This window comes from Egretta garzetta, unplaced genomic scaffold (assembly GCF_000687185.1).
Source record: "Egretta garzetta isolate BGI_Z169 unplaced genomic scaffold, ASM68718v1 scaffold44, whole genome shotgun sequence".
Lineage (NCBI taxonomy): Eukaryota > Metazoa > Chordata > Aves > Pelecaniformes > Ardeidae > Egretta > Egretta garzetta.
Genome location: NW_009259490.1, coordinates 83,394 through 96,319, shown reverse-complemented (window position 1 = coordinate 96,319; position 12,926 = coordinate 83,394). Strand labels below are relative to the sequence as shown.

At 49.0% G+C, this 12,926-nt stretch overlaps 1 protein-coding gene across 3 annotated transcripts in view; it reads left to right on the top strand.

Moving 5' to 3' along the window:
• The window catches only part of TSPAN32 (tetraspanin 32), a 35,926-nt gene that overhangs the window by 6,830 nt on the left and 16,170 nt on the right, over positions 1-12,926 (top strand). For 2 of the 3 annotated variants that reach the window (XM_035892856.1, XM_009637282.2), the window contains exon 4: positions 5,182-5,256. The exons of the other annotated variant lie outside the window; for it this stretch is intronic. In XM_035892856.1, the coding sequence (XP_035748749.1) occupies positions 5,182-5,256 (75 nt within the window). The remainder of the gene's footprint in view (positions 1-5,181; positions 5,257-12,926) is intronic. 3 annotated transcript variants of the gene reach the window in all.

The following is a 12,926-nucleotide window of genomic DNA, read 5'->3' as shown; positions in this document are numbered from 1 at the left end:
AATCAACGGGGGGCCCTGGGGAATGCCCACGGGCCGGCCACCAGCCGCCCTATCTGCCCCTCCCGGCTCAAGCGGCTCACCGGCACCTTAAATCCCAGCGGGGAGCGTTGCTTGTTCCTATAAATCGTCCTCCCCCGCCCCGGTTCTGTGAGCGTCTTACAGCAAGGGCCGGCCCCCTGCGTGTTTTCCCGACGGTTCCTACCCCCTCCCGAGGCTCATATTTAATCCCTGATCCGCAAGCACGGGGGCAGGCAGGCAGAGCCAGCCCCTGCCGGCTGCGGCGAGGTGCGATCGCAGGCGGGAGTGGGGCTCAGCCCTGTGGGGTTCAACTCTGAGGGGCTCAGCCCTGTTGGGGCTCAGCCCTGTGGGGCTCAACTCTGAGGGGCTCAGCCCTGTAGGGTTCAGCCCTGTAGGGCTCAGCCCTTTTGGGGCTCAGCCCTGTTGAGGTTCAGCCCTGTTGGGGCTCAGCTCTGTTGGAGCTCATCCCTGTTGAGGTTCAGTCCTGTGGGGCTCAGCCCTGTTGGGACTCAGCCCTGTGGCGTTCAGCACTGTAGGGTTCAGCCCTGTGGGGTTCAGCCCTGTTGGGGCTCTGAAACTTTTCAGTTTCCCCGCTGGGCTCCAGCTGGCAGGAGTGAGCAGCCCCCTGCTTGTAGCTTTTTTCCTGCTTGTTAATCGAGAGGATTTTTCACCTTCCCCCGCTATTGATTTTTAAAGGACTTTTCCTCTCCTGCAAAGCATGTGTCTTGTTTAGAAGACCATTTAATTCACTCCTTAATCAAAGAGGGAAGACACCAGAGTATTGGTGCCTGACATCTGTGGCTGTATAGGAAACCGAGCCACGCTCCCGGGATGTCTTCATCGATGTGGCTAATCCACCACAATGCCGCTTGGTAAACCAGCTGCCCTGGGGAAATGCTTGCCAGGATGCAGATGGGCTTGGAGGAGCATTACCCTGGTCATTGACCCGTTGGGTTGATCCCATCTTCCTCTTGTGCCTTGGTTTCCCTACTGAATTTTTTTTGTGTCTATTTAAATTGTAAGTGCTCACCCTGCCTGGCTATCTGGAGGCTTGTGTGTATACAGAGGAGAGGCTCTTTGCAGGCCTTACTGGTGCTGTCCTAATAACGGTAACGGGTGCACAGGGGTTGGAAACCAGAACAGGTCAAACTGGTGAAAGCACACGTGTCTCAGGAGCTCGTCCTGTAGCTGCATTAACAGCATCCCCAGGCCTGGCAGACGCCTCTCTGCATCCACTGATGCTCACGAGGAAGCTGATTCCTAGAGAGAAATTAAGGATAAAAAAAAATGTTCTAAAATCCTGGGCTATTATCGCCAAAGCTCCTCTTAAACAGGGAGAGTAGCGACGGGTTTGCTGACTGTCCTCCAGCTATGGTTCTGGCAAACCCCGCTTTTTGGTGATCCGTGGTCCACCATGCAGTCAGTCCTGAATGTGAACACCCTGCAGCTCTCACAGCCCCTGAAGGCCACGTTGCTATTGTAGGGGAGGAGAAGGAAGGAAAACTGCAGTTCTGCAAGTACTGCTTGTACAAAGGGAAGAGTCTGGCTCCGGTGGGGTTTGAGGCCCTGTGCGCTGTTATCTGGTCAGATGGAGCGAAGGAAAAAAAAAGCAGGAAGCAAGATGCCAACCGGAATATCCCGGCTGAAATTCTTACACCTGAACTTCCCAGCCTAAAAACCACTTGTGTAGAGCAAAATCTGTGTTCAGGATGGAGCAGCTGTTCTGAGCGCTGGTTCCAAACAATCTCTGTGGTAAAAAAGCCTTAGTGAATGCCCAGTGTAACCCACTTTTTCACCGAGAGCGAAGTGCCGGTCAGGCCAGCACAGATCATGGGCTGTTTGCTTTATTGTTCCCAGGTGTATCGTTGTAGGCAAGTGTGTAGAGGGTCCTTAATAACCCTGCAGCATACTGCAGCATCTCGCTTTCGCGATGCATCTGTCTGCTGTGCTCTCCCTCGTGGTGCAGCACTCCAGAGCAAGGCATCTGCTCGGGTCCCCGGGGAGCAGGCATGGGCAGAGCCGATGTGCTCACTCGGAGCCCAGGACGGATTCCTGCTTCGGACTGAGATCACCGGCTCGCGTTTGCTATGTGGAAAGGCCAAAACGTGGTGTGCTGTTAGATGAACTGGGTCAGGGAGGGAGGGATGCAACCTGATGGATGCAATCGGAAATTAGCTCCCCCCTTCACCGCCCCTGGCAGAGAGCTGGCCCTTGCCATGGCCACAGCAGCACCGAAAAGCAATTGGAGCTGAGCAGGGCACAGATCAGCTCCTTCCCTGGGAGTGCGGGGCTTTGGCAGAGCGACTGAACCCAGCCTGAGCTAAAGAATCCCTCCCTTCCCTGAAGCGGACCCCCTTAGCTGAAGGGGAAGCATCGGAAAGGTGAATCAAAAGATACACCGGCCAACGGACAAGAACGCTGTTGCTGCGGGTTCTGCCAAGTCTCTCGAAGACAAATTGTTCCTTGCAGCAAGGATGGAAACAAGGTCACTCATAAAAGAGTAATTGATGTCTGGCCGGTGACAGCCCTCTGCGGGGCTGACGTGGCTGCCTCCTGCAAAGGGAGCAGGCAGCAGCCCGTGGCTGGCTCCGAGGAGCTCTGAGGGTCTGGGAGATGGGGAACCAGCCTTCACCCTTCCACATTTTGTATGCAAACTACGTGTTGCCTTTTTCTTTTTTTCCTCCAAATGTCTTTAATGTAATTAGAAAGTTGCGCTTCCAAAAGCCTTTTGGCTGGCAAGGGGAAAAGCAGCCTATAATTCATTTATAAGATGTTCTCGGAGCCATGTAATTGCTCTGCACCGGCTGGACGGAGGGGGAGCTTCCCGAGGGACTGTGGGTCGGTATTCCCAGAGAAGCTAGACAGAAATAAAGGGAGAGCAGATGCTGGAGGTGAAGGACTGAGATGTAGTGTGGAGCTGAGGCAAGGAAGATGAGAAGGATGACTTTAATTTGCTGGGGTTTCTGGCCCCAGAGAGATGTCGTAAGCGCTGGAGCTGGTGGGGGAAGGAAAGGAGAGCATGGGGGGGAGAAATCTGGCTGGTGCCCCTGGCATGCTGTTGTTGTCGTCCTCCGGGTTCATTGTGGGTCCTCTCAATTAAACCCTTACTGGAACGATGTGCGTAAGGGCTTTCACATTGCTGTCGGTGCTGGTTTTTTCATCTGCCGTAATTGTCTCTTTTTTTCTTGTCTTTGAGCTTGGTTTTGGTGAAAGCGTTGACTGGGTAATGCTGTTTGGTTGGGAGGGCAGCTGTTGGAGGAGGTGCAAAATGCAGGGTCTGCTCCTAGTGAGGAGCTACCTGAAATGGCCGGGTAACCCCACCTCCGCCCCCCTCCAACCTGTGCTGTACCTGCAGGGGTTGAAGCGCCCACCCCAGCTGGCTTCGGGCTTGCTCGTGCGGTGCTTTGGCCCGTGGCATCTTGCCCTTCCTGCTCTTCCCCACCCTCACTACTTGCATCCCCCTTGTCATGCCAGCGTTTGACCAGCCTTTCCTCTCATCTCCTTTGGGGTCTTCTGTTATCCCATTTTAGCTCCTGGCAAGGCAGCGAGTGATCTCACCACCTATATGGCCAGGCAGCTGCCAAAAAAATAAAAGAAAAGGAGAGGCTGGACATACATAATTTAAGCTTTTTTGTAAGAGCCGTACCAGGGTTTTCCCCAGCGTCTGATGCAGAGCCTGAAACAAGGCAGCCCCGAAAAAGCGGTGGAATGCCAATGGGAGTCTGGTTCCTGCAGGAAAGCCCCTGGGGCAGGGCATCGTCCTGCTGCGAGCGGAGACACATGGCAAGCAGCAGATGGACAAGTACCAGCAAAAGGCAGTTTATTGGCACGTTCGTGTTCATTTCCAGTATTTAAAGTGACACATTTTCCTTTCTTGCTGCACATGGAAGATTTTGGGGCTTGGTTGCTTTTTTTTTTCCCAAACTATGCTTTTTAAGCAAAAGTTTTTTGGTGAAGCAGAATTGGTAGCAGCGACGCTTTTATTCCTCTGCTTAAGCTTGAATTTGGTAAACTTTCATGACAGATTTAATCTTTTCAAAGTGATTTCAGCTATATCATACTATTAAAACACTCATAGGAAAAAAAAATTAGAAACCAAAATAAACTGCGGTCAGTTGGGTAATTTTCCCCTGCTACATAACTTTGTGTTGGAAGAGGGACAGTTTCATGGAAAAACTTGTAAAGGCAATAACTTTCGACTGGTGCTTATTCATCGTCTTTTGCCATTCCAAGACTGAGCTGTGGATTCATATTTGATGAGCCCATTTGGCCTTCAAACGCTTTATGCGCACTTTTTTCTTCATTTTTAATTTTTTTTTTTTTTTTTTAATGTGACCAAGATCCTTTGGCCCAGCTGTCACAACAGCCAAGCGCTGTTTACATCAGGGGGTTGGGGATTTTTTTTTGATCCGATTTGTTCAAATAAAGAGACAACGCATCTAACGTCCAGCTCTGCAAGCCTAAGGAAGAAGACAAAAGCGCCGCCGCCTCCTGCGTCCCTGCCGTTATTGTTTAGGCGCTTCAGGGTCGGCTGCTGGCCTTGATGATATTTCTGTCGTCCTTTTGTCTAACGAGGACGGTGCTGATCCAAGGAAGGCAGCTTGGCCGTGCGGCTGCCACCTTGCTAACGGGGTAAAGACCAGCTCCTTTTCCAGAGCAGGTTGCTCCCCATCCCGGTTACTCGCTTCTTCACGGACCATTTGTGTGGGTGTTCTCCTCTTTGCAACCCACAGATGGGTTTTAAACATGGGGGATTGAATCCCCTCAGTAAGGAAGTGCTATGTCAGGGCACGGTCCTGCTGCGGAAGAGGAGCATGCTGTAAAGATAATATTTTTCTCGCCTTTTTTTTTTTTTTCTTTTTCAAGGGGAATTTGGGCAGAATAGGTTAGCTGTTTCGCAGGAAGCCGGGTGCTTTTTTGGTCAATCCCTTCAAACGGCCACAGCATAATTAGCTCTGGACACAATGCTCCTGCCAGAGAATCACATATTCTCCATCTAATTTCTTTCAGCATTATGAGGGATAATAAACGAAGAGGATGTGTTGCTCTAACTTTAACTAAACTTGCTCAAACGAGCATATTAAACGTGTCCCAGTGGTGTTGTGAAATGGCTGGTTTTCTCCCCATACTGTAACTGATGGTATTTTTCCTCTTTATCCTCAGGGATTTTTCTGCTTTGCTCTGGCCTTCTGTGGATTGATCCCAGCTGCCTGCTGGAGATACACACACAGCACAGAGGTAAGCCTCGGCTGCTAGGAAATACCAGCAGCATCTCGTCAGATGGAGATTTTTTTTTTTTGTAGCAATGATTTCTCCCATAAAAGGGGCATCTGGTGGTAATTAAGCAGTCCATGCTGAGGTCTATCAGATGCATGCCCTGTCGCATCCGTCCTTTCCAAGAACGAGGCCGCCTTCATCAGCTGCATCTCCGATGGGGTCATCTGAAGGGAGAAGCCACAGAAACCCTCAGCAGGGCAAACACTTTGTCCTGAAGGCAAAACAAATGCAAGTCTTCTTTTAAATAGCTTTGGGGGTTTTTTTTGCAGGGGATGCTTTGTTTTGTTTTGCTTTGTTTTGCTTTGCTTTGTTTTAAATGAGATGCTTGACTTTTGAGAAGTCGTTTCCAGCCAGCTCTAATTCCTGCTAGCATCAATTTGGCAGCCTCTGTTCAAAGGCGGTGGCAGGTTGTGACTGTTCGGGTTGTCTCTGGCGATGGCCAGGAGAAACACCCAGGAGATGCATTTATTAACCAGAAGCAGTGGTACAGTAAAAACACTGGGGTGAAAAACGGTGGTTGGGGTCGCTGTCACTCTGGATCAGAAGGAGAAGATCGTATGCAGTCAAACTTGGCAGAAAGTTGGGTTTTGAATTGTTAACCCAGAGCTTGCTGGTGCTGAGGTAGGTGGATGGTGCTGGAGATGCAAGGTGCTGGGGAAGCGGAGCGGAGGCGTGCAGAGTCGCTAAGGGGCAGCCCTGCGCATCGCAGTGGGTACCCCTACCCCAGGGCGCGATGCCCCTAGGGCCCGGGTAGCAGGCTGCTGGGGAGGGCAGAAATTGAATTTAATGTTTAGTCACCTAAAGAAGTTGTGACTTTTTTTTACCCTTTCCTAATCTGATATAATTTGCTTTTGCATATTTATTCCTCTTGCCATTCAGAGGAATTTGTTGGTGCTTGATCTTAATTCCTCTTCCTGCATCCCTGCACTCAAAAAAAAATAGAATTTAAGAGACTTAGGAGTGCAAAAAAATCATAACTTTTTTTTTTTTTTGACAGCAGAACACTGATATTTTAGGCAAGTATCCAAATTACCTAACAGTAATTCAGATAAGCGTTTGGGACTTTGATAGATGTTTCCACACAGTGGGTTGGTCCCCATCTCTGTTTTGCTCCTTCCCAGCCCCAGGCACATGCTGCAACCTGCAATGCTCTGGCCAGCAATGCGGATACGGGAGATGTGAAACATCATCCTGATGGATTAGGGTTGCGTTGATGCTTCCAGCTCATCTCTTTAGGGTACCAGACATTGTGGGGGACTGAAGACCAGTGTGTCGGGAAAAGAGCATCAGAAGGGATTTTGTTCTGCACTGCAGGAGCGCTCCATCAAAACCCCAGAGACTCGATCCGTGCTAGGACTGTGGTGATTGCACTTCTCCGGTTCGGTGTCCTGTGCAAAAATTAAAATCCAGTCCTTTTGGAAGCAGAAATATAAAGGGCAAGGGCAAGGTTAAGGTGAGGAGTAAGATCCTGCTTTTCTAGAAAGTTTGTCCAGAGTGAACCGGTGGCCACAGTAGTTGAAAATCCTTTGAAATATGTGGATGGCTACGCTGGGTCGGTCGGGAGGTATCCACTCTCAGAGGCACATCCACTGTTGGCCAAGGTAGGAGCATGAAAACCCCGTGAGCACAAAGCAATGCTTTGCCAGATGCCAACAGCTGGTGGCTCAGGTGCCTGCTGGTGGCACCTGCTGGTGCCTTTGCCTTTAATGCTCTCACTGGATTTCTCCTCTGTGAATTTGTCCAGCTCCTTTGGAAATGTTAGTGCTGATGGCACAGCAGCATCTCCTTCTCTGGAGATATTCAAAGCCCACCTGGACAATGTCCTGTGCAGCCTGCTCTGGATGAGCCTGCTTTAGCAGGGGGATTGGACTGGATGATCTTCCAAGGTCCCTTCCAACCCTTGCCATTCTGTGATTCTGTGATCTTTTATCTCTACACTTACCTGGCTGAAGCAGATTCAATCAGAGCTGAGACATCCATGAAGAAGAGTCTTTCCACAGCCTCTGCATATATTTTCTGTGGTTTCAGGCAAAACTATCACAATCTGTTCTTTTCACACTAACAGTTTCATATGGAAATAATTTTGTTTTCGTGACCAACACAGAAGGGAGACCTTGAGCTGTTTCCTCTTTCTTCTGCCGAAGGTTGTAATGAGAGATTGAAATAAAAGCTGTGTTAGTAAAGAAGAAATGGCACCAGCAAGTGTGTCTGGTTGGTCTTGTGAAATGGTGTTACCCAAATAGACTGCTTAGTCATAATTTTTAATCCACAAGCATGGAGTAGGGTGTAAAAAGTCTGCAAGAAAAAGTTGTGTCTTGCATTAACACAGGGACGGGCCATTCAGAAAAATGTTTTGCTGAAAATATTTCATATTTTACTTTGAGTGCCCTGCCTGTAAATGCACCCATGTGTTATAGTTAACTGTAGCAGTTGGCTGGGTTTCTTTAAGCAAAACAGTTTCCACTAGGCAAAGTGAGGGGTTTGTAAACCCCTCAAGTAAAATGTTTATTTTCTGGGTATAGAAAACCAGCGGTGTTTCTGATAACAGAAAAATTAAAATACCTTTAGAGATCATCTTGGGTTTTTCTGCTTTCTAAAATGCAAAGAGAAACGGAATATAAATGAAGAAATATGTAATTAGGGGTGTCACTTACAAAACAGATAGAAATTTGGTTTCGCTTGAAAGGTAACCTGTCTCACCAGTGAGAAAAATGCAGATGTGAGAGAGAAATGCAGATGCGACTGCCCCTCCAGGACAGAAAGACAGGCAGTGCAGTGGCATGGAAAACCAAATGGAGCAGGGGGAAGAGTCCTGAGGTCTCATTACAGAGCCGCTTGTCTGTCTGGCTTTCTCAAAGCAAAGAGCAGAATTAAAGCAAGTGTCCTCCCCCAGCCTACTGCCTGTCAGTACCGTCAGAGAGAGTTAATTGCAGTAATATGGGGGAAAAAATCAAAATCAGCCAAATCGACGGGTGTCCTGTAAGTCTGGTGGGCTGTACACAGCTACCGAGAAAGGAAGAGAATTTGGGGATGTAAAACTGACTATGGATGAATAAGCCCATTACACAAGCCTGAATTAGTGCCTCTGAGAGCACTGAGGGGGCTACTGCCCTGCGTTCGTGGCTAAAGCAAAAATTTGCATGTTTCCCATGCAAAAGATGTTGACTTTCCAGTGAAAAGACAGACAGAAAATCAGCCTGTTCCGTTTGGGAATGCCAGCTGGGAGCTGGGGTTGGTGGATCCCGTCCTCTCCCTCCCCATGGGCAAGGTGCCGAACACAGCACAGCCGGCGGAGCCCTCCCAGAATCACAGAATCCCAGAATGGCAGGGGTTGGAAGGGACCTTGGGAGATCATCCCATCCAAATCCCGTGCTAAAGCAGGCTCACCCAGAGCAGGCTGCACAGGACATCGTCCAGGCGGGCTTTGAATATCTCCCGAGAAGGAGACTCCCCAACCCCCCTGGGCAGCCTGTGCCAGGGCTCTGTCACCCTCAAAGTAAAGAAGTTCTTCCGCATATTCAACTGAAACATCTTATGTTTCAGTTTGTGCCCACTGCCCCTTGTCAGAAGCTGCGGCACCACTGAGAAGAGTCTGGCTCCGTCCTCGTGACATCCTTCCCTCCCTCTGCAAGCCCGGAGGTGGGAGGTCCCTCCTGCACCAAACCAGGGCAGATGCTCTCAGTGGTTTACTCCGCTTGATCAAAATAAATAAATAAATAAATCTAAACTTCCTTCATAAAGCAGAGCCTTCTTACAGAAAATCATCTAAAATGGAAACCCCCACTTTTCAGTTGAAAAATTGTTTTGATGGTTATTTTCAAGAGGCGGTAGAGAGAAATGTCATTTGAACATGATGAAAGCAAGATGCCCTTTTTGCCTTTGTGACTCCTTTAGAGACCTGTTTACAGTACTTCTTACAGAGAAGCTGTGCGGCGCAGGAGAAAAAGAAGAGTTATTTATAAATATTCGATGTTCTCAGACATGGGTGTTGTAAACAAAATGTGAATCTTCTCGTTTCCTGTTCTTTTCTGCTTTGGTGACCTTCTGTAGCTCCTGAATGAATCCCTTCAGACAGATGCTGTGTGTTTTAATTTCAAGTTATCTGCATCCCAGATAGACTCTATGTCACTTGTCTTTATTCTTGAAATAACATATACCAGGCATGCAAAAATCACGAATCTGAAGTTTAGTGTGCTTTACCCTAAAAGGTTGATCCCTCCGTTCAGCACTGTAGTTATTCCTGCTCTATTGACCCATCCATGTGGCCAGTTAATGGGTTTTGCAAGGTCCAGGCCTCCTCCACGCTGTCTTCTCAGGCTGCTTTGCATCCGTCTGTCTGCATTAAAGGTACTTTTAATGAGGAACTAGTAAACTACTCGTTCCCAAAGCATGTTTGCTTGGTAGGTTCTGCAAAGGAAATGCAAAATGGGGGGAAACAAATAAGTCAAGAGTAACACCCCAGATCCTCTCCCTGTCTTGCCAGCGTGCATGATGCAGCCTTTCTGTTCGGGTCTCCCCCCAGTTTCCAAAGAAACACTTTGCCTCTTAGCCAATGGTGCCAGCTGAAGAGGTGTTGCTGTCGCTTGCAGAGGTGTGAAAACTTCCCTGAGCAGGTCAGCTGCTCGGAGGAAAATCTGAAAGGAAAACATTTGTAATCTCGAGGTCGTTGAAGGACCTTTTCTCCTGCTAGCTGTAGTGCTGAGCCACTCATGTCTCAGTTTTTTCTAGCTCGGCTTGTTCCTGAGCCACATCCTCGCCTGCTGTGCCCAACACTCCTCTTGCACCTCTGTCCCATCACGCTCTTAACCCCATGGCTCCAGAAACACTCCAGGCCAGCCTCCAAGCCCCTGTGAAACTCTGGTGCGCTTTTCTGCCTGCCCTGAATCACTCGAGAGAGATGATCCCTTTCCATGTCAGACCTAGTGCAGACAAGGGTCTACACAAGGGTGAGGAGCACATTTAGTTGCCTTGTCTATTGGCCATCTGGCCACAGTGTGGTCTTGGTGGGAAAGTGTCACAAACCTGAGGTCCAGCACCAATGGTGCAACCAAAGCAAATGAGAGAACGATGTACAAGAGAGGGCAGGGAGGATGACCTCTAGAGGAGCACTTTTGATGCAACAGCTGTGGTAACCACAGAAATGATGAGGTTTTCAGCCACATTAGGAAGTCCTGATTCCTGAAGCCGAAGAGCTGAGTTGTGTTTTCCAAAGTTATTTTTATGGCAGCTCCTTTACCATGAACTGCTGCCTGTTTAGGTGAAGTCTTTTAGTCATTCCCAGTACAGCCCAATGCAGCTGGGACCTGGGATGTGGAGAAGGACATAGGAGAGTCTTATGCCACATCTGGCACAGCTGGTGGGGAAGGCTGCGGCTTCCTCCTCCTCTTCCCCAGCTTTCTGCCTCTCCTTACCCATTAACTGCTGCTTTCCTGCAGAGGCTGGAGTGTTGTGGTTTAACCCCGGCTGGCAACTGAGCACCACCCAGGCGCTTCCTCATGCCCCCGTCAGAGGGATGGGGGAGAGAATCAGAAGAGTAAAAGTGAGGAAACTTGTGGGTTGAGATAAAGGCAGTTCAACAGGGAAAGCAAAAGCCGTGCATGAAAGCAAATCAAAGCAAGGAATTCATTCACTGGTTCCCATGGGCAGGCGGGTGCTCAGCCATCTCCAGGAAAGCAGGGCTCCATCACACGTAGCGATTATTTGGGAAGACAAACGCCATCACTCTGAACATCCCCCACTTCTTTCTTCTTCCCCCAGTTTATATACTGAGCATGATGTCACATGGTCTGGAATAGCCCTTTGGCCAGTTTGGGTCAGCTGTCCTGACTGTGCCCCCTCCCAGCTTCTTGTGCCCCTGGCAGAGCAGGGGAAGCTGAAAAGTCCTTGACTGGTGTAAGCACTGCTCAGCAACAACTAAACCATCAGTGAGTTATCAACATTCTTCTAGTACTAAATCCAGAATGCAGCACTATACCAGCGATCAGGAAGAAAATTAACTTTATCCCAGCTGAGACCAGGACACGGAGGAAAGAGTAGCCTTGCAGCTGCAGCATAAAAGTCTTTTGGTACCCTCGCTAGCCAACACAAAAATAGGTTTGGGGTTTTGTTCTGGGCCCCACTGTGAAAGAGGCCAGAGTTTCAATGTTACATCAACTTCTGCTGTTCCCCTTCTCTGCAGCAGCTCAGAAGATCCTTCCAGCAGCCCTGCAACACTGGCCCCGTAAGACGGTCGAGGTGGCAGGGTAAATAGGCAAAAATAGAATTGCTGCAACGTGAAAGGAGTTTTGCAACAGAACGAGCTTCTTAATTTCAGAGATTCATTTGCAAGGAAACATTAGCTTAAAACCAATTCAATGATGATTTTCCAACTCAGGGGAAAATTTGAAACTAAACGCTGGTGCTAATGCTTGCCCATACTTCTGGCATAAAGGCCCAACTTCCCACGCCCTTTGGATGGAGTGGTCGCTTGAATTTGCACTGGCTGCAATGATAAGGCCATCCCTTAATTTTCAAATGGTCTCTCAAGCTGCTGGGTGATTTCAGAAGGAGATTTCACCAGTGGCTTTTGGCTCCGCATGCATAGAAAAGCATTAGCCTCTTGGTTGCACCGCGTGTGCTCGGAGAGTAAACATGAGGAGTTAGCTTTTTGTGGGATGGGGAGCACAAAGCTCCCATGCACACTCTGGTTCTCCTGTGGTCCTGTTCTGCTTGAAACTTTTTTCAGAGGAACCTATTTGCTTTCCCCTCCTCATACTGGGAAGGAGAAACAGAGTCCTTTTTGCTTTGGTGGTGAACAAGGTGGTAATTTCTGAGGTGGTGGTTTCCTAACAGGGCCTGGGGTGCAAAGCTGGGATTAACAGTTGCAGCTGTTCAATAATGAGCATTGCAGCACCTGGGGCCCGTTCTTGAAAAGAGCAGCTCCCCTGCTCCCTTCCCTGTGTATGGGAGTACCATTGGTCTTCTCCTGCCTGTGGCTCTTCCCCCTAACCAGCACCTTCACCACGCTGGACGCAGCATTGCCTGAGGCTCCTGGAGGTGAACCCTGTCCTTGCGTGCTCAAAACCAGCACAGGCACGTGCTTGTTTCCGCAGGTAGGCAAGGAGCGGCCCAGCGCTCCCCAGGTAATTTCTTAAGTGGGGTCGTAGAGGTCCTTCCAGGGGCAAACTGGTTCTGTGTTTTTTCCAGGCTACGTTTTGTTTCTGTCGCTCCTGCGAGCGGTGTGTGTTGAGGCAAACTCTCGGGGGGTCCAGTCTGTCTCACATGTAGGCAATGCTTAAAGGCAGGCTTAAGTCCTAGAAGTTTTAATGGGATTTAAACACAAGCTGAAGGTGTGTTCAGGTTCTTTCTGAAGCCAGACCCAAAGCATACAGGTAGTCTCCTTTTGGTTTCTGATTCAGTGGGGCTGGATCAGGATTGTAGCCACTCATGGGGGTCTTTCAAGATTGTTTTCAAAAAGCAGTGATTTGGCTGCCAGAATACTGAATAATCTGATGTCCCTCTTGCTCTTATTCTGCCAGGCACAATTACTTTAAAGTAAGCATGGAGCTTTTCCCAGTCTCTGAAGTCTATGGAAAAAACAAAAATGGGGAAAAACCCCTTCCCCTTCCTTAGTGTTTTTAAATATTGTGACT